At 47.1% G+C, this 26,754-nt stretch overlaps 1 protein-coding gene across 4 annotated transcripts in view; it reads right to left on the bottom strand.

The window, feature by feature from the left end:
- Nucleotides 1-26,754, bottom strand: part of SIL1 (SIL1 nucleotide exchange factor) — a 97,091-nt gene that overhangs the window by 52,695 nt on the left and 17,642 nt on the right. For 3 of the 4 annotated variants that reach the window (XM_075766263.1, XM_075766266.1, XM_075766264.1), the window contains exons 3-4: nt 21,381-21,495; nt 18,083-18,218 (exon numbers count right to left, since the gene is read on the bottom strand). In XM_075766263.1, the coding sequence (XP_075622378.1) occupies nt 18,083-18,218; nt 21,381-21,485 (241 nt within the window). In that variant the 5' untranslated portion in view covers nt 21,486-21,495. Of the gene's footprint in view, nt 1-18,082; nt 18,219-21,380; nt 21,496-25,234; nt 25,382-26,754 lie in introns of those variants that run through there. The other variant, XM_075766265.1, reaches the window with a different exon arrangement.

Here is a 26,754-nt window from a genome sequence, read left to right as displayed (position 1 = left end):
GCTCAGGAGAGGACATATGGTGCCTCTCTGACGGGAGTCGCTGCTGTAGCATCTGTTGATAGATCTTCTGCTGCTGCCAATATAGAAAAGCTTCATATGGTGAAGAGCTCCTTGCAACAAGTGCTTCTGCCCTTCCACCTCCCTCTCTGCAAAGGCTTCTCTCTCACTTGCGCTGCAAAAGCAGAAAATACACCAGGAAAAAAAAAATAATAGTGTGGAATGAGGAGGAAGGGTTACCCTTTTGTAAAATTGGCAAAAACACATGTTTTCACTTTATAAGCAAAGCTTTATCTCCAGCTTCGTGCCAGTCATTTCTTATGCATTACCACAGCCCGTTGGTTACAGCATGATGCATGTGCTTAGTGATTCAATACGAAGCATTTAATTTATCTCCTCCTCTGATATTGGGCTCGATTCTGTGAACTGTAGCAGTTTAGAGAGTTTAATCCCACAAAGGTCTGGGCAGCAGAAGAGAAGTGGAGATCGAAGGTGCCCAGCCACACTTGGATTATTTCAGCTATCAAACGGCATGCCAGGCTGCAGGGACACCGCAGTGACCTTTGTCTCACCATGTCGTCAAGTCAAGATCCAAGAGAAACGTTATTTACAAAAGCCAGTTTTAATCCCTCTCTGGCTCGCTAAGTTATTTATCCCCAACCCTACAGTAGTTCATAATGTCACTATTAAATAATTGTCATCCCACAGGTGTATTTGTTACACTAGAAAGCCCAACCGGGATGCTGAAGGCTTATCTACATTCAGAGAAGATCAATGCAGAACACAGGCAGAGAAGGACCAGGAGAATTTAGAACCTGACAAAAGGAACTGAGGATGACATTTATCCTGCCAAATTTTAGGCATCTAACACCTTTTTGAGCCAGGCACCATTGGCTTCTTTACTATGACAGAGATTAACCTTCAGAACATCATCAACTACAGGTGCCTTCCACATCTGCTGCCCTCAAAGAGCCTCTCTTCCTCTCTCCAGTGACTGTTGAGACAGCCGCCACAGACGAAACTAAGGGCAGAAAAAAGCACCCCCAAAGAACTCAGCAACATGGAGGCATGGAAAGGACACAACTGCTCCCTAGGGAGGGATAATCCGTCAGGACCAACACCAGCGTGAGACCCAGGAGGTGTAAGCCGGCCATGGTTAATCCGTGGTCGCAAATGAGGAGCTGAAGCCTAAGACCATGCAATAGGACAAAAAAGGGGCAACTATTATCAAGGGGAGGGCTGGGAAGCTCAGGAAGGGGACTTCACAACCAGGTCTCAGTGATCTCTGTTCCTGTCCTCAGCTTCTGTGTTTAGAACTCCATCAAGGCTGAAACTGGAAAGATAAGACATGTACAACAGAGGAAACCCAGACTCCCTTCTCCCAGCTGCAGCTATCACCAGGAGCGTTTCGGGACACGCTGTACTGCTGGCAAGGCGTGCATTATTGACTCGGATCGCATCTCTACTCGATGTGTGTCCAGCTGGCTCCTTGCACACTTTCACACCAGCAGCCACAGTTAACGTCCCAGCACCAATGTTTCCCAAGCCTGGAGCTCCCACCAGAGCCAGGAGAGCCCAGGTCCGCAGACGGTTGGACAACACCTCTGCGGTGCAAAGCTGAAAGGGGCCTGATCCGAACTGCCTGGCTGCGAGACAGCAGAACGTTTTGGAGAAACCTGTCTGCCAGCTACCCTGTCAAGCTATAGTGAGAACGAATTTGAATAATAAAAGCTGGAACACGAAGTCACCTCGGAGAGAGCGTTGGTATAGTGCTTTCCTAAGCTTCAATTTAAAGCCTCGTTTCTATAGCTAATGCAGCCGTAAGGGACATTAGCCTAATTTTTGTCAAGAGAACTTGTCAACACTGCAGTATTTAAGACAGATGCTAAGGACTTGTTTTATCTTGCAGATAGATCACTGAGAAAGAAAGTAGTTGAGCCACACTTGGTTCACAGGAAAATAAATTGACATTCTCCCTGGGCCTAATCAGGGGATGCTGTTTTATAACACTGTGCGTGCGACAGCCTCGCATTTCATCAGTGCACATACTGCAGCTGAGATCGGATCCAAATCCACCACGGGGTTAGATAAGGGAACCCACGGGGAGGTGCTTTAGATGGGCCATCGCTGGAGATGAGCGCCTAGGGACACAGAGCCTGTCATTTCCCTGCCACAGATGTTCAGAAAAAGGTTTGGCCCAAATCCTGAAGGGTTGGGTCCTTCTACTCACGGTGCTCACCAGCTGAGCCACAACCAGTGGACTACGATTTCAGGGCTAAGGGGAGAAAACCGGCAGTGGAGGTAGAGAATTGGCTTTGACTCCTCAGGGGTTTAGGTAGGACATCGAAATCACCTGGCCCAATTTTGAGAGATGCTCCATGGGTGAGTCAGCAGAAAGTGAAGAAAAGAGAGGCTGTACCCTGCGTCTTTAGAAAGAAAACTGTTTGCATGATCCTGCCCCCATCATAACTCACTTTAAAGAATTAAAACGTTCCCAGGAGCCTGGGTGTGTTAATGCTGGCACAACTTCACGCTTCCCACATGCCAGCCTCAGAGTTGCAACAAGTCCAAGATAGTAACGCTGGTGCCGTGGCATAAAAGTGAGTCCAAGACTTGCAGCTTCCTCACTGCAAAGTTGAAAATGCTCTTTTATTTGCAGTTGTCACTCAGAAGTAACAGCAGTATAACCTTGGCTTTGGAACAGAAATCGGCTTGCAGAGGAAGCCTGCGGGAGCGTGACCCTGGGCTGCAGACTCGTGGGCAGGAGGGTGGCTCTGCTCTGCTACGGATTCTGCACTCACAGAGGAACTAAATCATCACAACGGCCAGAAATGTCCCTCGGGAAGGAAATCCTCTCAAAGATAAATCAATAACTTGCTGTCATTTTAGCATGCAGACAGGAGAATTTACATTGCCAGGAAGGCTGAGAGCTCTGCCACGGAGACAGAGCCACAGCATCATCAAACGGCCCTGCAGCGATCCTCTGCGCAAGAGCTCAGGCTCTGGGTATTTATTGCAACGCCAGGAGCCCGGGCTCCGCCGTGCCGGGACCTCTACAGACCCAGAACAAACCGCAGCAGCAGGGATGTGGTAGGGCAAGGCTCCCTCGCGATGAACCTACCTTTCCCCAGCTGCGTCCCAGCTGCCCTCCTCCACAGCGGCGTGGCTGCTCTCTGCAGTCGTGGCAGAGCTGGCAAACGCTCCTGGATCTCACAAGATGTGCAAATACAAAGCGCGAGCTAAAACGAGCACAGGAGTACGGGGGGGGAGTGCTACAGCCACAGCCTTCACCCCTTGGCCAGGGTTACAGGGGTTCCCACCAGTCAAACCAGCTGCAAAATAAGGCGAGACAGTGATCCGCCACAGCACGCTGTGATTAATGAGACTGCAATTTACGTGATTATATTAATGCAAAGTACACTTGGACCAATAAGTTCAAGGAAACTAATGACACTTTGCAGCACAGTTCAATGCTGAGCAGTAACTCTGGCAAAGAGGAAAAAAAAAAAAAAAGGACCCTAATTATTCAGTAGTTGTTCTCCTCCCAGATTCTCAGGGTCAGCTTGGAGGAGAAGGTGGCCTGAATTATATTTTCGTTTCCAGAACATCAACAGAATTACTAACTAAGTTCCAGCGGCAAGGTCGAAGCCTGCCCATAGTTATGCATGCCATCGCCTTCCCGACTGCCGGCTCCAGCAAGCAGCGGCACCGCTGGACCCAGGAATATCTCAGGCTGCCCGTGTCCTCTGCAAGCGTGTGTAGAGCACCTGTACTCTGTGCTGCTCCTCCTGAGACACAGTACCAGCGCTTCTGCCACCTCTTTGCTCTGGTCCCCAGCACGGATAGATAAACTCCAACAACTAAACCCTTAGAAGCTAAAACTGACCTCCCTGAAGCGCAGCATGTTTTATGTGTCTAGGAGTTGAACCTTACTGCGGATAAGCCCGAAATGCAACACCCCAATCCAGCTGGCAGCAATTTACTGCATACCCAGACCACCCTCACACCGCTTATCGTTGCAACCAAAGCCCTTGGCAGACGGGGAACCTGCGCTGCCAATGCACAGCGGGCTTGGAAGCAGTGTGCCTGCAGGCAGGTCAAGCAACAAGCATGTCCGTACCTGCCCGGAGAGCCATGGAGTGGGACCGCTCACCACCCTGCTTCGCAAGAGCTTGAGGCACGTGCAAACCCTCCTCACACAGAAAACTTCTGTTGCTGCTCTTTCTCCTTTCTGCTTTTAGGACTTGCCACGCGCGCGCACACACACAAACACAGTTCTCTGTCCTCTTCAGTATCCTCTTCCCCTGCGGCACCCACCTGGAGTAACGGATGCACTTTGGAGTGCCTGTGCTGGTCACTCCTCACACCTTCCTTTGGTCCCAACCAGCTCTCAAACAGATGTGCCCATGCTCCATCAACGCTGACGTGCTCTGAGAGCCTCTATCTGCAAATCCAACTTTACAGCACCTACAGATGTGGCCTGTGTTTCCAGACTATTTCAAGTTGGGTCTCTGGGCAACCTGGCCTAGTGGAGGGTGTCCCTGCCCATGACAGGGGGTTGGAAGTAGATGATCTTTGAGGTCCCTTCCAACCCAAACCATTCTACAATTCTATGAGACGTGGACTTTGCACCTGATCTGCTGACAAAGCCGACCCAAGGGGCAACGTCAGAGCTCATGTCAACGCTGATCCAAAGAGCTGAGGATGCATTATGACCACTCCAAACAAAACCAGGACAACCCACTACATTTCTACAACACAGAACACAAAGCTGCCCAAGAAGCCGTGGCAGAACAACTTTGCGAAGGCAACACAAAAGAGAAAACCTCACAAGTGTGCCGCCATGTCCGATATAAAAGCAAAATCAAAACCGTAATTAACTGAATGGTCACAAATTCGGTATCTTAAGATTATCACAGGCTACAAGCCAGCAAAGCCCTCCTGGTATCTCCCAGGCTCAGCAGTGGCATCCTGCAAGAGGGAACATGCGAAAAAGCCAGCTCAGCGATGATTGGGATGACATATCCAAAGTAATCCGTCACATGGCAATCTGCGTGCACCCAAATGTCCCACGACACAATTAGAAATCAATAGCAAGACGCAGAAACCCTCAACCACACAGTAAAATATGAAGAACACTTGTAATATTGATTTTAAAAGTGCCTCAGAGAAGACAGTTGCGAAGGAGCCTGAGAAAGCAAAGCAAAATGCCTGAATTGAAGCCTTTTTTTCCTCAAAAAGACATTAATAATGGATTTTCAATGCAAGAAGAAAAACTGAAACCCACACCAGATTTTCCTGGTAATAACAGCTTTCTGCAAAGCCCAACTATTAATGTAACAGGGACGTCCATCAATCAAGCACACAGAAAGTACTTTGAGAGCTAAAAAAGGAGCAAGCAAACATCTGCTTTTGGCAACTTAAATTTTGCCCTTAAGCACAAGGAACATAAATTATTGGAAGGTTTTGCTTGAACTCATTTTCTTCCATCCTGGAGAGCTAAATGCTGAGGACTGGGGTAAAGGTACACAAACAGGCTGCTGCCCTGATTTGTGCTTGACAAAAAAATGGGACAAACGGATACAATTGCATTTGTAGACTGAGGAACTCTTGAAAAACATCGGTGCCGCTCTGAGCACCAACAAGGCAACAAGGTCCTGACACCAAACAAGTGGCAACACCCACAGAGAAGCGACAGTGAACTATTCTTTGAGCCCACAGCTTCAGCAACCACCTCTTTTGTTATTAAGGAAAGTCTTGAGAATCCTTGAGAATCCGCAGCTCCGCAGGAGGCTGCGGTGATTGAGGCAGGTCATCGGTGCCTGCGTTTCTCAGTGCTCTCATCAAGCAACGCTTCACGTTTCGGGTCTGTCCACCCAGACGAGCACTGACTGGGGTGTTAGCAGCAAATCTGAGGAAAGCTGGATTTACACCAAAAAACCCAGGTGCCAAAGAAAGTAATTGGGGTGCCCCCATGCCTCCAATATTTCCTTTTTTTTAAAAACACAGTAGGTCAAAACAAGTACTGGAGATAATGAACAGAATCTACTGATTCAACCAGAAGAAGCTGCAGGCATCACTGCAACTAAGTCTTAATAAATTCTGAAGAGTGACACTATAAAATGACATTATGGAAGTCTGTATTTATTGTCTCCCCATGCTTTCTGTATCCAAGGTGCAGCATTACACTTAATAACAGTTTTTCTCCCCAGCTGCCAGTGTTGCAAATCCTGCCTGACACCTGACAAGCTAACGGTTGGGGTTCACCCCCCCCCAAATACACACATCTCCACCCGATATAAAGCTTTGGTGGCATGAACAGGGATAAATGATTAAACCAACGCCACCGAGGCGATGCACAGGAGAGCGCAGGGTGTCTTCCTCGTCTCTCAGGTGTGTGGCTCCACAGGGCTCACTGCGATGCAGCAGGAGGGTGTTTTTGTCACCCCTCTGCCAACAGAAGCGATGCAGACAAGGAGCAGCCGCTGCAGGAAGGAACCTTCACACACAGCCGTGTTTCCGAGCAGAGACACGGCAAGAACAGCCGAGCATCGCTGCCACACAGTCTGCCGGAGTGCTGCACCATAGCCTGCGCTGGCAGAGCGGCCCCACAGCGAGCTCCTGCCCGGTGCCGCAGCAAGCTCTGGGCAAATCCTCGTGGAGAACCAGGCTGAACCAGAGGTCCTCTGGTTCCGCATGCCAGAACTGTGGGAAATCTCCCCTTCCAGGGTTCCCAGCTCAGCTACCACTGCAACGCGCACTTCAGTGATCCCGTAGCCCCTGGATACAATCTTCCTCAAGCGTGGTCTTCATAGAGTGTCTTGTTTTACCTGTTTCTGTAGTATTCCTAAGTCTGCAAGAAAATCACCTTGGCACTCATGCTGTCCATGGGCAGTGCCTTGCGTTGCGGATAGATACCTGACAGGAATACAGATGCTATTGTCCCACCCCGGTCTGCATCACCTGCACTGCAGGGGGGACAAACGAAATCACATGAACCATCTCTAGTCCACTTCAAGGGGAAAAAAAACAAACCAAAACCTCACACACAGAGATCAGTTTATCAAGTACAGCAGAGAGCAAAGAGTAAAAATAGTCAGTGTAGGTGGTTTCACCCAGCCTGAGGATCTTTGTTGGAGTGGATGAAGGAGAGCACATACATTTCCTCCTTATAAAGTGGCTGCATTAACACCTCTGACTGACACAGCCCTTCCTCCTCTCCTGCTTGCCAGCAAGACTGGGCTTTCCCCGCAGGTGGCAGGGTGAGGTACAAGCTCTCCTCTGCTCCTCCTTCAGGACATGTCTTTTCCACTTCAGGATATAATCCAAAGGTTTGGAGAGCATCTGAAGAGATCAAAGTGGGTGGAAAGCTGATAAAACAGGGCTCAAGTGAAAAGCCTCTTGGCTTATCTTCCAGCAAAGGCTCCGGTCCTGCAGGGCACCTTCGCTCCAGCCTCTGGCTCCTGGCTCCAGCCCTGCCGGACACACAACTCCCCAGTAGCTGGTCTCAGTCATCACTTTCTGCTGCCTCTCTTCAGAGAAGTCTCCAGCAACTCTTCCCATGTGTGCTCCATTCAGGTTTCAGCTGATGTTAGCAAAGGGGGAACAGTCAGCATCACCACCAAGGTCTGCAGCTCTCTGGGGAGCCCATCATGAGATCCTCTGTCTTAACAAAAGTACTGCCATACAGTGTCACAGACCGGCTGAGGGTGGAAGATGCCTCTGGAGATCATCCCATCCAACCCTTGCTCAAGCAAGGTCACCTTGAGCAGGTTGCCCAAGACTGTGTCCAGCTGGGTTTTGAACATCTCCTAGGATGGAGGCTCCACCACCTCTCTGGTGGAGCTGACCTCCAGCATTCAAGCACCCTATAGTAAACCAGTTTTTTCTATGTTTAAGTAGCGTTTCTTCTATTTCAGCTTTCACTGTCGAGGTCCCTCTGAACAGCAGCCACTCCTCCCAGGTTTGTGTCATACAGTCTGTAAATACCAAGCCTTCACAATTTGCCACCTCGTTACAGCTCTAGTTAATTGAGATACAGAGAGGTCTAGTCATTTCTGTATGTTATCAAGTGCAGAACAGTGAGATAACTGTAATTAGGAGCAACCTGGATAGCAGGTTAAATGATAGTATAATTAATGAAGAACAGTTGGGCTTTGTTTCAAATAAGAAAAGCAGCAGATAATATCAAAATGTAAATGCATCTTAAAATAGTCTCGGTGATAACTTAAAGGTGGTTTTAGAAACACCGCCAGACAGAAATGGAAAGGTTTCGCTTGGGCTGAATGACAAATCCTAAAAATAAAACCTGGTCTGGGGTTAAAATGTAAATTGTTGATTAGATCTATTTATTCACACCCTGCAGTGACGGGAGAGACATACAGCCTAACGTTCGGGTTTTTTTTTTCCTTTTACTTTGCAGGAGCATAGGCACAATCCTGTTATTGCCGCTTGCAAGGTCTTTGCAACCCTGGGAGATCTCCAGCAGAAGAACAGAAGAAATACCAAGTGACAGACTGCATACATTAATTCAGTATTCAAATAACATCCTGTTGCAAGTGAATGACCCAAGCAAAACTTCCTGCAGTCTTAAGGAGCAGGCAGAAAATCAGGAGAGAGGAAAAAAGAATCTCTGGACTGAAGAAAGATCTTTTGAATCAGAAATGTTATCCTTAATTAGAATTTCCAACACCACCGTGCCTACTCCTTCCAAAATGTAAACACGTAATAAAAAATTAAACTTGAATATAGTGTTATAAGAGTTCTTGCAATAAATGGGAATTAGTTCTACAGAACATCAAGACAGACCCAAGGAGATTACATTTCTTTCCCAAGCTTATGCTGGTAAAGCAGAGCTGAAAAAACAGAGATATATTTATTTTTTAACTCAGAAGCTTCCTTGAGATGCTAAAGGAAGCCGTTTCAGTAAAGTGGAGACATTTGTTTCAGTGTGCGTTCCAGTAAGAATGAATGCAAAACAAGCTTCTAGACCTCAAGAAACATCAAACAGCTTTTTTACTTTATGTCCCCAAATCACTGCAGATTCTAAAATGAATGGAGGGCAGAGATCAGAGACAATGTCTCACTAAATCAGGACAGCGTGATGGATATTTAGAGTTTGCCTCAGAAGAGCAAGGTGCTTTTAAGCCAGAACGGAGGAGGCAGAGTACACGGCTCTGAAAAGGGGTTGTGGAAAAAGATCTGTTGCTAGTGTGACCCTATAAATATATGGAAAAATTAAAAAACAAACAAAAAAAGCTGCAGCCCCAGAGTAAGAGCACTAATTTGCAGGCATGAAATATTCCTCGCAGGAGCCATCTGACTGCACACTGGCAGCCTGGGAAAAAAAAAAAAAAAAAGAAAAAAAAATCTGACTTTGTGCTCACCCACCTAAAATCAGTTTTGTAGAAATATTAGTAAGCACATCTTAGCAGGAAGGAATGGCCAGAGCAAGACCATGGGGAAAAATACTTTCTTCCTAATTATGAACGAGATAACGTTGTGAAATTGTGTCTTAGTGATGTACATGATCTAGACTGAACTCCAAAGAAAAGGAGGGTTTAGCTCCCAGAGCCATGCGTTTTGTAACAGCTGTCAACACACACCAGGGACCAAACGCACAAGCTCTCAGAGCGTACGGTCACATGTGTGCCTTGGGAAGAGGGTTCGGAAATGGTCATTCTGGCCCCAGGCTGTACGGTACTGTTGTTCTACATGGGCTAAACAGCACTTCGGCTCCGAGAACGTTCAGTGAAGGCAGACAGTCTGGATGCAGAGCCAGTGATGCTAAAGGGATGGATGTGGAAGGAACTGGAAAGACGGTGCATCAGCAAATGAGATAAAATACAGGAGAGCGGTCTGAAAACACAAGGTCTGCATTACATCAATAGGTCAGGGATTAATTTATGAAATTACATAATAAAATTGCAAATGTAGAAAAGCATCAACTCTGCAGAAGGCCTGACCTCTAGAGCTAACTGCCAACCTCTCCATGAGTGTGTGGTCAAACACGTGCCGCAGCCCCACGGCCCCAGGAGCAGCGCTGCTCTGCCGTCACGCCACGGCCAGGGAAAATAATTCCCAATTCGGGAAAATAATTGCTCTGGGAGCCTTCTGTCACCAAAGGAGAGAGAAGGACTGCTTCCAAAGGTGGTGAGGAGGCCCTGAGCTCTGCTGGCACAAGGAGGCTTCCCCCGCAGCTCAGAGCTCACGGTGTGCAGCAGCAACCTCTCCACTGAATGGCTGCAGCAGGCGCCGGATGATTTGCCTGATGCCCAGCATCCATAATGGTGTTCTGGGGGAAATTCAACGCTTTCCTGGCCATGGAAGCAACCTCCAGAGTTTCACGGGGATGGAGATCTGACCCGCAGCTAAGCAAGCCCACATTGCAATGCCCACAAAACAAGATCATGCGTTTGAAGTGTGAGGGAGTCTCTCTGATTATATTTGGTCAAACCTCCAGAACTATTTAAGTGATTCTGGAACCCAAGGCACACTTTTTGAAAAACACTTTCCCGTAATAACTGGTAAAAATGCTGAAGCCAAGGTCCTGGTATGACTTGCTTGCTCTGGAGGGAAAAGGGAAGATACTCTGACTGGAAATTCAAGATAACCAAGGCTATATACACTTCCCCAAAATGTTTTCCAGGAGAGAAAACATTTTTCTTCCAAAGCACTGTTACAAGCTTGAAATAAATGCACAGACTGTTAGATAAAGACAGAGATAAAAATAGGCCTGTTATTAAATACCTCTTCTTTAATGAGGTTCATCCTTCTAAACAGTCACATGAAGGTTATTAACGTTATTGCAGAAAATAGAGCATGCTTGCACATAAAAACCATAGCAAGATATTCCTCATCACCCAGCACACATTTAAGCATCTCTCAGCAGCATCCCTGGCTTGGCAGGAAGAAGATAAAGGAGAGGAATGAGAGGTGTCTCTGGAAAACAGCCTCTCTTCTTTCAAAGCACTTTTTCCCCTCCGAACAGTGTAAATTTAACTATATGAATGATTCCCACTGCTTACGACTACTGCGATACAGCCGATACACTTACTCTCTTCGCTAATGCTACACTTAACATTATACCACCACCAGTCAGAGCACCATTAAAGCCAAGTTTGAAAATATTTTGAAAATGCAGCCCAACTTCCTCCTGTTGCACAGAAAATCCCCTTGACTCTCAAACACCTCCCTCACCCAGTTTATAACCACTTGTAACACACCGCGGAGCACCGAGTCATATGCATAGCGAGCAGAAGTCGCAGCTTGTCTCATGTGAAAATACATCACTACACCCTTGTTTTGGTTATGCCCAACATCCAAGCCCATGGCTACGTGTTAGCGAAGCTGCAAACTTTTCTCTCGGCTGTTCAGAAGCATAATTAGGTTTTGACAGTACGTACATCACCGCAGAAGACTTTTATAACCAGTTTGTTTAATGAAACCAGTAACACCACAGCCAGTAAGGGATAACATTCATCCCGACACACTGAAAACCCATCTCAGCCCCACTCTGCTCCTAAACCTGAGCAATCCAAGTAATAAATTTAGAGTTTTTCTCACCAACACTGCTGCTGCCAGGATACCGGCAGTTCTTGAAGTGACAGAAGACAACACAAGTTTTCTCTGGGTTTGCGGAAAAAAAAAACCTGGCTCCCAGTTCATTTCACAAATGTTCAATGTGACATTGTCACGGACATGCTGGAAAAATGACGACTGCAAAACTTCCCAGGTCACGGAGAAGCAGAGAGGAAACATGGGGAACACACAGAGTCAGACCGGTGGCTGGCCAAGCTGAACACGTCCCACTGAGCAGCACCTTCCCGCCGCACCAACCCCTGCGATTCTGCTTCATTAAAACCTGCAAATTAAGTGTACTGACACACAACAATCCATTTCTGCCCAGTTCCCAGGAATGATTTAGTACCAGGAGCTATACAGTTCTGAGGTCTCACATTATTAAAATTTAAAAATATATATAACTGCATTTACAACACTCTACGAAATATATAATCAAAACTGCATTACTACACTTGTCAAATTAGAGGAGAGTGTTTTTTACAATGTGGGAGGTTTTTGTTGGTTTTTTTTTAACATGCATGTTCAGTTACTGGCCTATAAATTTCTGTTATTTGCTATGGTTTCCCATTTCTTAGGGTGCATGACAAAGACTCTGCAGGTCTCTCCTTTCCTGGAAAAGGTCAGGTTTGTGTCCAAGGGCTCACTAACATTCATGACTCTCTCATGAGTGTTTCGACCATACGGGTCCGAGCCTACCGTGCTCCCAGCATCACTTACACCGGCACCTCGTTGGGATGCTGGCAGCAGCTCCGTCCTGCTCACCATGCAGCGCTGCGGTGCCCTTGTCTGCACAGCGAAGAGACAACTTGACAAGGACCAGGTGTGCCTCCCTGGCGGGCGCCCTCTGACTTCCCAGCTCAGGAAAAATCCAAACGGATAACGCAGAGCAAGGCTGGAGACAGGCAACAGCACTGCCCTCATCTCCACAGCTGAGCCAGAGGGAAAGATGCTCATACAGACAGTATCTCCACATCCAAAAGCTGAATCCTTCAAATGCTCCCTACGCAAACAGAGGTTTGAGATACCTCCTGTCTGCACGCTCTCCGAGCATCTCTCGAGCAGGCTCAGTCCTGCCTCTTACCAAGAACAGGCAGGGAAACACCATTACCCCTCTTACACGCATCAGGAGTACGGCACGTTTTACACGGATTGTTTTACTTGTCTGCCATCCCACACCAGAGCCAGAAGCAGCACGTGAAGCTTCAGCCCTGGCACTTTTGCCAGAGAAGACTTTCAGTGTAAGGAGGAATTAAGCACCAGCCAGTGTCAGGGAGACCACACATCCTGCAATGCAAAGGTGAGAAGTCAAGGGAAGCCCATGAGGATGGGGAAGCTGAGAGAGGAGGGCGTGAAGGCACACGGTAATAAACAGGAGGACAGACACAAGGTACTGTCTTTTAAGATATTAAAAGCCTCGTATGTGAGAGGTCAGGTGGAAAACAAGCAGAGGGAGAGCTACTAGTGGCCATAACTCTACCTCCAAGCACCGAACGTTCACAATTGCTCTCGAGACAGCCTGGGCTTTCCTACCTGCTGTAATCACCCTGCAGCTCTCCCTGTTGCTGGCCAGAGAAGATTATAATAATTCTACAGTTGAGACTTTTCCCCTCTACACATCAGTAACAAGTCATTTTATAAAAAAACCCCGGAAAAGAAGCATTTCATCTCGTATAAATGAGGTTTGTAAAATCCCATTTGCCTTCCCTCTTCATGCAAATCCGTGCCGATCTGATGAGGCTCCTATTTCCTGGATTACACACGTCAAGCCTTGCAAAAATGAGCATACCCTGGTGGTTTAATGCCGTATTTCACAGCCCTCTGTTGCCTGTGCTGACATAAATATTTCAGAGACCTGCACACAACCATTTGAGTTAGGTCTAGGTCACTCAGAAGTCAATGGTTTGGACTGATCATTAATTCAGCAATTAGCAGGAGTCAGCATGGCTCAGGACATGCTGGTGAACGGCAGGAGAATGATACCCACCGACAAGGTGTAAGGAAATCCTCGCCGGCCACCACATCACCCCCACGGGCTGTGGGACAGGCGCTGGCACAGGACTCCTGACCTAAGGGATCCCTCCTGCCACTACCTTCTCCTCCCAGCTTTAAAACCCTCTTCTGGGCTTAGAGCAGCGCTGCCTCGTTCAGCCGCTCAAGTCTCCTGAAAGACAAAGACTGGCAACGAAACTAGACCGAGTTAATCCCCATCCTGAGGCCTGTTCTTTCCAAAACCACAGCAGGTCCTTCAAAGGAGCTTCTGAAATTACCTCCCCAATGTGAATGCTTTCTTTAAGAACTGTGTTTCATATCTGTAAAACCTTGTTTGTGCAGCAAACGAGACAGAGGAAGACCTGAGACAAGGATGAACAGCAAAGATAGCTACCGACAGAGAAAGCAGCCCGAGGACCCTTGGAAGCTCCAGCCCTGGATATTGAAATGCTAAGCAATGTATCATCAGCTCCCCGCTGAACATAAGATGGTTTCATCTTTGCAGAGGCAGCAACAACAGCATGCTCACATCAACTTCGCTCTGGCAGTTTGATCAACAGCGGCAGTCATGGCTTCTTATTTTTTAACTGCAATATAATTAGGCACTTATGAAAATGACTCTGAACAGCACAAATGCTATAGAGTAACGGCAGGTATCAGCACAGCGCTCTGCAAGCCAGACGCTTAACCACAGCTAAAGGTACAGGCCAGTCAGGCTCCTGTAATGCACGCTCTGCCCAGCTAGATGCTATCCAAATCTGAGAGAGATCCAATGCTGCAACATTTCAGTCACCAATGCAAGATTTTGCTCCATTTCTCCAGCCTGCCGGGAGCTGCTCTGCACCAAGGAAGCCTTTCTGTGCCCCACTGTTGGTTCCTCTCAAACGGAAAGCATGCAGAGCAAATCATAAATATTTTGATATTTCAGGGAGATGAGGTTCTCACTTGGTCCATCCAGATTTGGAAACTGGACACGTTAATTCCCAGCTTCAACCTGTCAGCTGAGAAACCTGCCAGGGAATTTCTGCTGCGTCAGGGAGCAGGAAAGTGCTGCCGCCACGGGGGTGGACAGAGCCTGTCTGCAGAGGCACTGCACAGCCTGGGCTCCCCGCAGTGCTGGTCACTGCTGAGGAGGTGATTAGCCCTCTTTTTCTTTCCCAGTTAAACCCTTGCCTCTCAGATCCTTTTTCTTAATCTTCACAGCGACATCTTCTCAGAGGAGCCACTTCTGACCCTAATGTTGAGTGGAAAATGTGCTGGTCAGTGATGTGATTAAATGCTCAGAGCAATCCGACTTTCGATCATCATCATGAATGCTAAACAAACAGAGGGAAACAAGGTGCCCAAATAACAAAAGGAGGTAATTCCTGGGCAATGAAGCATTCATGTGCTCTAGGATGTTGCGTGGCAGATTTGAGGTCACCTACAGATGTGGAAAAAACGCTTTTATATGCAGAACCCTGAAGAAAACTGTCAATTTGACAGAGAAGACCATCAATGCCATCCAATCCTTCTATTCATCTCTGTCACCCCGAAGACTCAGGAATCAGTATTTGGTTGCCATAACCAAGAGGCAAAGATCACCTTGAAAAGCGGTGGGGTGTTTCTGTGTGCTGACAGACTCACCTCCATGCGCTTGGAAGAGCTTAATGTAAGCAGTAACAAAAGCAAGTCGCCTCTGCTATCTTTCTCCAGAGAACTTCCAACTCACAAGGGTACTATCACCTGGTAAAAGTGCATTCAAAAAAGGAAAAAAAAACATCAGAGGAAGCACAACTTCAAAAAAATTTCTGCATCTGTGGAGGAACAGATACCTAACCATGGGCACAAACAGCCATTTCGTGCAATCCCACTTGTTAAAACCCAAGTAGCCTGGAAGTTCCTATGGATGCCAACCAAGAACAGAGCAAAAAGCCCTGCACATGTCTTCATCATTTCCTCAAATGATACAAAAAAAAGTAAAATCATGGAGTGCTGAGAGGACTTTCCAAGTAACGTATATACTTTCTAACCGAGCCGTGCCTGGTGCATTATTTAGTGCTGAATGAGAAAGTAGCGAACGCCTAACAAAGTGTTAAAGGACTTTGTGAAGTTTCATCAACCTGGCAGAGGAGACAACTGATCTCCTTGCTTCCAGATTACAGGCAGCAGAGCTCTTAGGGTAACCGTCTCTCTCTGTTTGCATCCAGCTACCTCCAGCAGCTTGAAGCGTGCTCAAAGTGCAAGGAAGCACTTGATCAAAATCCAGCTCACATTGTAGACAGCGAGAGAACAGCCACACAAAGCAGCGTTACATATACAATAACAATTGGATTTGGTGGAGGGATTTGACAGGGTACAGGTTGATGACACTGCTGCAGTCTTGGCAGAAACACGGTTTGATGCAATTAGCAACAGGAAACTAGAAAAACAGCAGAATAAAATTGGAAATACATGTATAAAAGATGAGCAACCACGGGACCGGACAGAAGCATAAAAATCCTGTGTTGAGGTCAGCAGAGAAACAAGATGAAACAGGAGTGTGACGGGGGGGAAACGCAACTCTGAGCTCCCTTCCACTATTCAAAATAGAAGATCCGGATTTCAAATCCAAACATTTGCTTCCCGGGAGAGACTGGCCCCGTTTGCTGCAGGCATACTACATAAGACGGCATGGCGGCATCCCCGAGAGGTAGGCGGCAGAAAGCAAACTTCAGAGCACTGCGCTGCAGTTCACTTTGGCCTCTGCTGGACACACGCCAGCCAGGACTCTGCTCGGCTATGAGCGAGTGAAATCACATCAGAAGACATGGGAAGATGCAGCACCACCGGATTAGACACGCTGCCAATGCCTGCGCCTCTGTTAAAGGACAGAAAGGCACATCCCTCACACAGCCACGCCGGCTGCTTCCCTCGTCCTGCGGGTCAACAGCCTCCCCAGCACGGACCTGTGCTAGCAAGGGAAAACTCTCCAGGTCAGAGGCCACAGGGATGGGCTCGGGGAGGCAGCGGGTTCCCCAGCCTTGCTTCGGGTAATACACACGCTAAAAGTGCGAGTCACAGTCCACGCACAGGATTTCGCTTCAGAGAAACCCACAGGAGACAAAACCTCAGGCTGTCAGGGGGACAGTAAGGAAGACTCATCTTTCTGACATGTTGCCACCCAAATCTGCATGCACACCGGGAATGGGGATCTGTAGTGACCAGACAATGAGGCAGGCCACCATTTAAGCCTTTCATAGGAGTAACTGAAATTCTTCTCCTACAGCACGCTGTGAATGCTGAAAAGCTCCCCGCTTCCACGAGCCCTTCCCTGTACACGCCCAACGTGGAATCGCTACAAAAATAAAGCAGAACAAGACACTCGAGCAATGGAGAAGGTGATTCTGAATAAAACCAGCAACGACGCTTATAATGACTGCAAGTATATACATATTCTGCATCAACAAGGGTGGTGGGGATCTGCCAGTCTGAATACTAAGCAGGGACACCACACGCCTTCCATACATAATGGTACAAAAATGGAATATAAGTCTATACTGCAGCTTTCTGAAATTTAGGGGCTTTTGCTAGACTTTTATGTTATACAAAGATTTACATTTGGAAAAGTCATTCTGCTATATCTGGCAGAAATTTCAAGACAAATGGATCCCATATTTATTCATTTAATGATAATACTGAGCAGAGGATAAAGCTCTTTTAAATTCAGAGCACTTTATAAAAATTAATTACTACTTAGTTCACCCTTCTGAGGTGGGAAGGTATTACACCTGCATATACATGAGGACACCAAAGCACAAGTGGATTAAATACCTCGTCCAAGACCCCAGAGGCAGGCTTACTGATCATCCTAATTGCTGAAATATGTGTGCACACATGCATCTGTGTGTGTTTAAATGGGCTTATCCTCTCCAGAACCTTTCCCAGCACACAGGTTTTTGCAGCAGAGCCAGCCTGCTCAGCTGGTGTTTTCTCACCATACGTGTCCCATACACATCTAATGAAAGATACCAACCCAAAAAAAAGGGAAGAGATGTTTTTGTGGGATGTAGGGACAGGGATAAAAGTTGCATTTCAAAGGAACATTGTTAAAAAGCTGTGTAGTGTTACATTGACAATCCTTAATCAGGTTGCCACTGAGCAGCATTTCACCAGCCCACACTGGAGCACAGCAGACCTGGGATGCCGCGTGCCAATAAATGTTATAAAATCTGTCCCTTGTCAAGCGTACAAAGAGAGAAAGGGCTTCTGAGCTAGTGACAGAGGCACATCACCACCCGCAGCATGACTGGCAGCCCGCTCGACCTGCTCCAGTGAACTCAAAGCACTTTAGCAACCGTTCCCATTGCCAGCTGGTTTGGCGACGGTCTCCTGTTCCTGTACTGGGTCACTGGGTCTGTACCTCTGTCTGAACACCAGCAAAAAACCACATTGTCACGGGAACAAACAGGTATTTGGAGTTCCTACAAGGCTTCTGTCGGTGCTGTCAGGTGGGCTTTCAGAGGGATGCTATAATTAGTCATCAGCATGTTACCTGGACGGACGGTTTGCCACTGATGCGTGGGGTAAAACACTTCCAGGTCTTCAGGATCAGCATCATCTTCTGTTATCGGCTCTTTCCCGCTGTCATCTTTTATGTCGCTCTCTTCTATTTTTGTAAGGGCGAACTCCTTTCGGATAGAAGAGATTCAGCTCATTAGCAATTGCATCTGGGTAATTTAGTGCCGGCTGAGAATACAAAATTTTTCCCCTCGCCAGCAGATTTTTTTTTTTTGACATCCGAGATTCTTTCCACATGGTTAAATTTAGATTTAAAGTATATTAAAGGTTAAACATGCATAACTACCATGACATTTGTGCTGAACAAAGCAATGCAGCTTATTTCCTATTCCAGTGCAGGCTCCAGGTTTAAAACAAGCTTTCACAGAGCCTCACCTATATTACGCTCAGAGCCAGGAGCCCTCACTATTATTAGGATTGTGTAACATTGTAAGACCCTGTTTTCCCTTGCTTAAAAATATGTCAAACTTTAAACTTTTTCAGCTGAAATTTTCCACACGAATGGAATGCCTCAAGCATTGGTTGTTGGTTTGTTGGTTGTTTTTTTTTCTTCTCTTAAATGCACTTATTTCAGGCTTGGAGAAGATTTCAGCTAAAATAGTTCAGCTATTTCCAAAATAGGACATGGGGAAAACACATCGAATTGCCCACATGATAAAAACACGAGCATCCTTTTCTTTACCCGTTCCCGGTGTCCTCAAGTCTTTTAAAACAATGAGGCAGCGATTTAATCACCACCTACATCGCAAGCGCAGCACGCGAATGGCAGAGGTGTGGTAGATCAGCGAGCATGAGCGGTATGACATTACACAAAGGAAAAAAACGAGGATGAAAAGCAGGAAAAAAAAAAAATCCTTGCTGCGAGGGAAACCTCGCTGTTCACTGGAATGTCTCCCTAGGGAGCTGGTGGGAGGCATGTAAAACTGCAACGGATAAAATTATTGAGAGGGCATAGTAAGTAACGACCTTGTACTATCTCACACCAGGCTATTGACTGCTTGGGAAGCAGGTCTTTGCCATTCTGGTTTTCACAGGAAACAGGTAAGCTGGTCCAGGCTAACCGTCCAGACAGCTCAGTTTCTGTGGCAAAGAAGTATTATCAGTTTCTGGTATCGCCAAGAACATCACTGCTGAATAATTTCAAATAACCAGCCTATAGGGAAAGAGTATTCCTAATTGTTGGCAATTAGAATAAGAGTTACAGCTCAGTTCATGAAGTGTTTTGATATTCATCCTTAGAACGTTTTCACGGGGGGGGAAAAAAAGACGACAATTAAGAGGTTAACTGGAAATTTTAGGCCATGTTCTGTCTTCACCTCTTCCACTTCTTGGAAAAAAACGCGTGCATATTTTCTGGCAGAATCTGGGTGCTTTGCATATAAATATCCATTATCCAGCCGAGGAGAGAGTTTCTGAGCGAGAGAAACGTCAGCCTGAGCAAAACACGTACAATTACCAACAACAGCAGTAACACATGAAGATGGTTGACAAACCTATAGAATGTTTCTATTTTATCTGTCAAAAGGGACTGAAATTTCAGAAATGCATGGAAAAACAGAGCTTAACTCCTGCTTTCACTTAGTGCGTCAGAAGCTTGAAATTTTTAAAATTATGACAAATGGTTAAAGCTCAGTAACAATCATAAACATAAAAAGCCAGGTTCTGCAGATGAAAATCAATGTTAGCATTTTCTGAGCCAAGACTCAACAGGACTAAAATAAATGAGTCAGAGCAGTTATTACTAAGCTTATTTACGCTGCTATATTATTATCCAAGAGGGACTTAACGATACAGGCCATTGTAAATTTACCAACAGGCCTCTGAGCATTGTATCTGTTGAAACACATAATGGAGATGGCTGATGTTTACTGGCTCTGCTCAACAGAAGTGTCGTGGTCTGAATGTTCGGTAAGGGTAAAAGGATGTGACTCGGTTCATTTAAATGTTACTGCCACTGCTTGGCCCGCAATTGTTTTGCAATACCCCATTTTCATTAACATTTCTGGCATTCTTCATTCACGTAGAAATTAGGTAGGATCCTTTTTGGTTTGTTTTCATAATTAAAATAGTAGAAAGAGAGATGTTTTCTAAAGAACAATGGAAATTTCCTTACAGGCAAAAAGCCTCCTTGCTTTATGAGTCTGAAATAAACTGCTCTAAGCTGGAAAGCCTCAGCGGGGAGGGTGTGAGACAATCTGCAGTCTGTTTGCAATAAAGAAGGGACGTGGCCACCATGGAGCTGCTGTAGGAGGAGTGCAGGAAAAGGTGATGGGAGAGCTAACCACCCATTGCATGAATCCTGTCTGAACCTCGGTGTCAGGCTGCCTGCCAATTCGGACACCGGGTGGCTGTCCCAGTGCTCGTTCTCCAGCTGACTATGCTCTTATCTCCAGCATCCTCCTCTCCCTCCCTGAAATAAAGACAAATTATCTCATCGTTACGTGACTCTGGGTGGGCCCAAGGCACTGTCTTACAATGCTTAGACTGTAATCTGTCCCTTGGATCTGCACCGGGTAACAGCACAGCCCCCAAACAGCTGCATCACGCAACCAACAGACCAGCAAGTCGTGACGCAAAGGCAGGAGCGAGTGTCCAGGGACATGGGGTCCAGTGATCCCCTCGTGCCAGTGTTGCTGGGAGCCCCCCTCTTTTAAGCCACAGCATTGATTACACTAAAAACCCACCACTCGCTACTGCTTGAACTTCCTCAAGGAAGCTTTCCGGATCTGTTAATCTAGCAGGGCCTGGCACCTGGGGCTCAGCAGCAGAATCCAAACCTTCAAAATAACCCTGCAAGTAGCAAAATCCACGCACGTGGGACGCAAAAGCCTGAGAGAATGCTCTTCTAAGCCTGACTCACTTGTAGTGACTCAACAGAGGCACAGCTAAGAACCTAATCAAGGCCACCTCTTCCCCATTTCTTGTCACTAGACCGCATAATTAGCTTTGCCTCTTGCCATGGGGGGAATGTGTGGCAACTCCAAATAGAAAAAGTGATATCTAGCAAACAAGAGAGCTGCCCGAGTCGCACTCTTCCTGTTGTAAACCCTCTGGATTGAGCATATTCTGGATTTTCTGGGGTGAGGCAAGCCGTCTTAAGAAAGAAGCCCCTCTGAAATGTTGTTATTGAAGACCCACTGTCGAGGAGAGGTGATTCACCAACTGCTGCAACACCCTGCTCAGCCCTACAGGGGCTGTCACCCCACTGGAGACTCCAGTGGCTGGACAGCCCTTTGTGAGCACGGCTCTCAGCCGGAGTGGCCAACACTTACAGGAACTCTGTCGCTTAGGCTTGACTGGGAAAACACCGCAGAAACCACCAAGACCAGCAGGTTGACCTTGGCAGCAGTGGAGAGGAGACCGGCCCAGTGAGACATTGCCACCAGCCTGAAATGCAAAGGAAAACAAAACCAACAGCATTTTAGTCCACATTTTCACAGGTTTCAGCATCCTTTACGTGACATTTCGCAACGCAGCATGGGTTCAGGGGTGCGACACCGCAGGACACAGAACACCTCTAGGTGTTAGCGCACAGGTCTCATCGGGGGCAGCTGACAGCAAGGGGTGTCGATTTTACTGCAAATGGAGTTTACGGCAGGTAAGGACAAGGTAGCTTATACTGACCCCGCAAGGGCTTATATCTCTCCCGGAAAACATGAAGAGACCTGTAAGTCTTGTTTAAAATCATTGTGTTAGTGCTGTGGATGACAACAACAGGGAAAACCAAAAATCAGTGCAATCCTGTGAAGGCTTTTTATGCCTGTGCCTCATTTTAAGCACAGAAGTAGCTGCATTAAGACAATTTAAACAAAAGCAGCCATCAAAGGATCAGGAGTTTATCTAAGACCATGCTTAGGCTTTGCTTGAGGAAGACAACATTTTGCAGAGGTGAACAAGGTTTACATGGCGGTTCCTACAGCGAAGGGCTTTCCCTGCTGCTCAGACCCAGCTCCTCCAGACCATGAGCCGGCTCTGCCTGTGCTTGCAGCAGCCCATAAAGCAGTCCCGTGGCATACAGCCGCCCTGACCGACGGCAGACCACCTACTGAACTAAAGAGGGGGGAATAAGAAGGGTCTTGCTCTTGTGGCTGGCAGTCACCCTGGTACGGAGCTCGTATCCTCATCGCTACGTGTGTAACCACGCTCACGCACGTGCGAGCCCCCACTGCCTCGCGAAGCAAGGCTTTAAATCCACCTACAGCGTTCAGCTCGCTGCTTCTCACGCTGGGGTAGGGAACGGAGCAGCCTGCCAGCACACAGGCTGGAGAAGTATTTCCTTTGATTGGCTCTAAATTTACACACTGCTAAATTAAACTAAATGAGGTCTTTTGAAAGAAGTTGGGACTGATTAGTTCCGTTCAAACACTCCTTCATTACTCATCCCTCCATCAAGTCTGCTCCTACTCCTATCCAGGTTTTAAAGAATTTCCTCCCATACACACAGTCCTAAATATCTTTCTGCCTTTGTTGTCCATCAGGATAGCATGTCACAGATGTTTTCCTTCCTTGAAGCAACCATCTTCTATTACACAAAGCAGAAAATAACACTCACAGGCACACCTAATGCCAACTCCTGCCACCTCTGTCCCCAAAAGACTTCGGGGACACAGAGGTAGTGGAGTCCTCCCCTTCCACCCCTTTACTGCTACCTTGTCTCCCCACTCCATTGTGTTACTTCTTCCTCTTCCTGCTTTAGCAAAAAAAAAAAAAAAAAAAAAAAAAAGGCAAAACACCACATCACACTGGTCAGTGGTGGACATCTAGGAAAAAGCAGCAGAGCAGGGAGCACAAACAGTAATACATCTGATGCACTTCTGCATCTTCCAAAAACTCCTCACCCAGGGTCTTCCTGAACAGCAGCCTCTACCTTTGAGCTCAAATCCAGATCAACTGGATTTTTCTTTTTCCCATTAATTGTTTTTGGAGTAGATCTGGACTTCTGACACCCCACAGCATCCCTTAGCAATGAGTACCCCTGCTTAATTCACACTCTGCCTGAAAGCATCACCTTGCATTTCTGACCTGATGCTTGATATCCTCCTTCCACATCTCCTCTTTTCTAAAGGGTCAAAGAACCACCTCAAGGACCCACAAACCCTTATCAAGCTACAACCGGAGTAGAAGAAAAGCCCTCTATTTTCAGAAGACAGGCAAAGACACCCTGTGGCCAAAGCCTCTCTCTCAGGGCATTGCCAAGTACAACCAACACCCAGGATCCTGAGCTGGAAAACCCAGAGCAGAATTCACGGGCTCAAAGCCCATCTGCTCCCAGAAGATCTACGTGCCTTCTGGCCAATGCCATAGTCAGGACCTCAACTCGACCATGACATACAGTTCCCCCTCATCTCAGAACAAACTGCTCTTTTTACATAGGAAATAGGGGGGTTGGGTTTTTTATTAGTTATAAAACAAGCAGCAAAACTGGGATAATGAAAAATAGATGTATCCCTAAAACTTTACCTGCAAGCCTGGAAATAAAAAGAAAAAAAGAAGAAAAAGAAATTCAACAAAGCAGCGGCTGAAAGAAAACGCGCACTCCCATAAAAATAGAGCTCACGTGTACCGAGAAGGCTGGTAGCAAATGACAGTACAGCCTCTTTAAAGCCTACAACCTCATGCCTGCCTGGAAGATGACATCTGCACAACAATTAGCAGTTTGCTTAGGTCCCAGGTAGGCAGGAGGAGCCAACATGTGAAACACGGGGGTTTGAAGCTCCTGGAGAGAAGCCTGCGCAGGCTGACATCTCGTTACAAGAGAGACGTACGCAGAGGGCGAGAGGATTTCCAAACCAAATGTTATGTGGATACAAGGGATTTTTAGAAACGACCCTTGCAGCTTGTGAAGTGGAAAGGGTGGTAGCTGTGACCCCACCTGCACGGGGAGCATTTGCTCTGATTTAAGGACATCATTTTGGGATCCAGCAGCGCCCACGTACAGCTGCAGCTGGTCAGCACCGGAACCGCTATGGGAGGACCACAAATTCCCCTCATGCAGAGTGGGCTGGTTTGGTTTTTTTTCCCCCAATAATCATCTTTTGTCAAAGAAAATCATGTACTAGGGAAAGAGCAAAGGGTCAGACTCAAAGAAGCCTCCGTTCCTGGCAGCAGTCCTCCCGTCAGAGCAGGCGATGTTCTCGGCTTTGCAGTGCTGGGAGGTTCTGTTCCGTGGCTCCAGAAAACCCCGTCTGCACTGGCGGCCGCAGAAACAACAGCATTGCCCTTACGTTCGCTAATAGCCGGGAGGTTTTCACCAATTTTACTAGCTGTGCATCGGTAAGTGCTGCACAGCCCGGTGAACGCAGTTGTCGTAGTCATAGGTGACAGTTCAAAGCAAGTCAGTACGAAGAACATATTTCATTAATGCCTTCTGCTGCTGGGAACGCGCCACTCTTTCATGTCTTAACTCAAAGCCCACGCTGCGTATACTGTGCCACTCCAATAAATCCATCTGAAGCCTCATCTGAATTCTGATCTGCTGCTCCAGGAGAGCACACGCACATCCCGGAGAGCTCCCCAGCCCCCTTGCCAGGTACTGGTTTTACAGCCAACTGGAAGCAATAACAATAAGCTAATCCTTGTTCTCATCTAAGGATTGAGGGAGCAGTACAGGAATTGTAAGTCTTGCAAAATTGCCTGCGAATTTACTGGTTCAGGCAGGGTATCTGTCCAGTCACCCTTCGTTGAGATGGCCGGTGCTAATGAAAGTGCCAACAGCACTTTGTTGTGCCTCTACGAGCACAAATAATTCACAGAGCTCCCCTTGCTGAGTGTAGGGCAGTACTGGAGAACAATCAAACAATGAAAGACATTGAGAAACACAACCCAAGCACCCTTCAGCTGAACTGGTGACACAAAGACCTCCAAGCACTTACAGCCTCTCAGGCAGAAGCCAAAGTTTGATGGGCAATAACAGTTAAGGAAATTGTTTTAAAGATAGACGTGTAAATTGGGCTGTCTGATTGAAGAGATGCACTCAGGACACATACCGCAATCAGTGTCAAGTCAAGATCCCAGTTCAAACACAATGTCATTTTAATGACGCTCACATCTAAGGCCGAGACCAGCATGACGTGCTAAGTGATGTGCAACACAACGGAGAAAGAGAAGGAAATTTAGCTGATCTGACCTGAAATTTTCTTCCTCTGAGCAACAGAGTCCCCAGGTCTATAATGAGCACTCATTTTTGCTGACTTGCTACTGAAGAGCAGTGCAGCATCAGTCAGATGCCTTGGGAACGTCCCATGGCCAGCAGTCCGTCCTCCTCTGATGACTGTGCAGCTACACCGACAGGAGAAAGGGAGGTTTGAATCTGAAATTCAGCCTGTGCATAAGAAACAGCTGGTGGACAAACAGAGGATTACTAGGAGGCCACAGGACACTCCGCCCTTCCCTGTTCATCGCGGTCAGGTCTGCACAACCCTGAGCACGACCAACCTGCAAATACGATCATCTTCTCTTCTACCCAGAGGCACAGAGACTCAAAGGCTCCTGCTAAGTACAAACCAAGCCAAGAAAAGCCAGCCTGGAAATACTCATGTTCTGGTGGACACAGGCCTAGATGACCACGTGTCTGCTTAGCAGGTCTCAATCCTGAAGACCCATCTCAGGTCTCCATGCCCTGACAGCACTTCAATGTTGCACCGTGGCTTCTGGAATGAAGCACAGGATTTCTTGGATTTCCTCTGGAAATTTGAGCCATGAGAAAACAACTTGCCCATATTAAAACCCAACAGCTCTCCTAAGAGAGCACACTGGTCCCGTCCTTCCAAACATGTCTACCTGGAGATGGTTACCTGCAGCATGTTTTAATGTGGAGGATCCAGCAGGAAGATGTGAACCAACAGGCAAGATGCTGCAAGAACCACACCAAGCTACCAAATCTTGCACAACATGAGCATGCCCTACTGCCTTCACTAAGAGCAGGACTTGTGAGTCTCTGATCCCACTCCCCCCCTGCTTAAAAACCATCTACATCATCTTTTCAGGCTTTTTCTTCTCCAAGACAAGGCTTAGAAATTAATTGCACTTGCCCTAGGCGTGGTGCCCAGATAAGCTGCTGTGGCTCTACATGGCTGGTCAACAGACACCCAGGAAGCACCCAGGACCTCCTGCTCCATGCATCTGAGCTCCCTGCTGCCACAGACAGGTCCTGATCAGCGACATTTCCAAAAGGAGGCAGGAGTGAAATTTCCTCTTCATTAAAGCCAATATTAAAACTACAAAGATCCTGGAAGAGAACTGAATACACCTGACTGATCAAAGAACTGGATCCGAATAAAAATTAATAATAAAAACAGAATAAAATAATAATAACCAACCTAACACCTTATGTAAAGCAGGAGAAGAGCCCTAAATGGCAAAACCAATATAACGAGGAGCTTCCTTCAGGGACACATGCAATGTTCCCCATGGAGCCCAAATTTTTTTGGCCTCAATTCTCCCAAGACAAACCAGGCAGGAACAGACTTCTCCAGGTTCAGACCCGCCTCACTGGGCTGGCACAGGCTTTGTGCAGCTTCGCTCAAGGACTCCCCAGTTCCATGCAGAAGCCTACTGTACTGAGAGCCCCCAACCCCGGCCAGAGAGTCCCACCTGGGCACAAAGCCCCCCACACACACGGGTGAAGGACAGGGCAGTGAACACCAC

This window comes from Balearica regulorum, chromosome 14, assembly GCF_011004875.1.
Source record: "Balearica regulorum gibbericeps isolate bBalReg1 chromosome 14, bBalReg1.pri, whole genome shotgun sequence".
Classification (NCBI taxonomy): domain Eukaryota; kingdom Metazoa; phylum Chordata; class Aves; order Gruiformes; family Gruidae; genus Balearica; species Balearica regulorum.
This window is presented reverse-complemented; position numbering and strand designations above follow the sequence as displayed.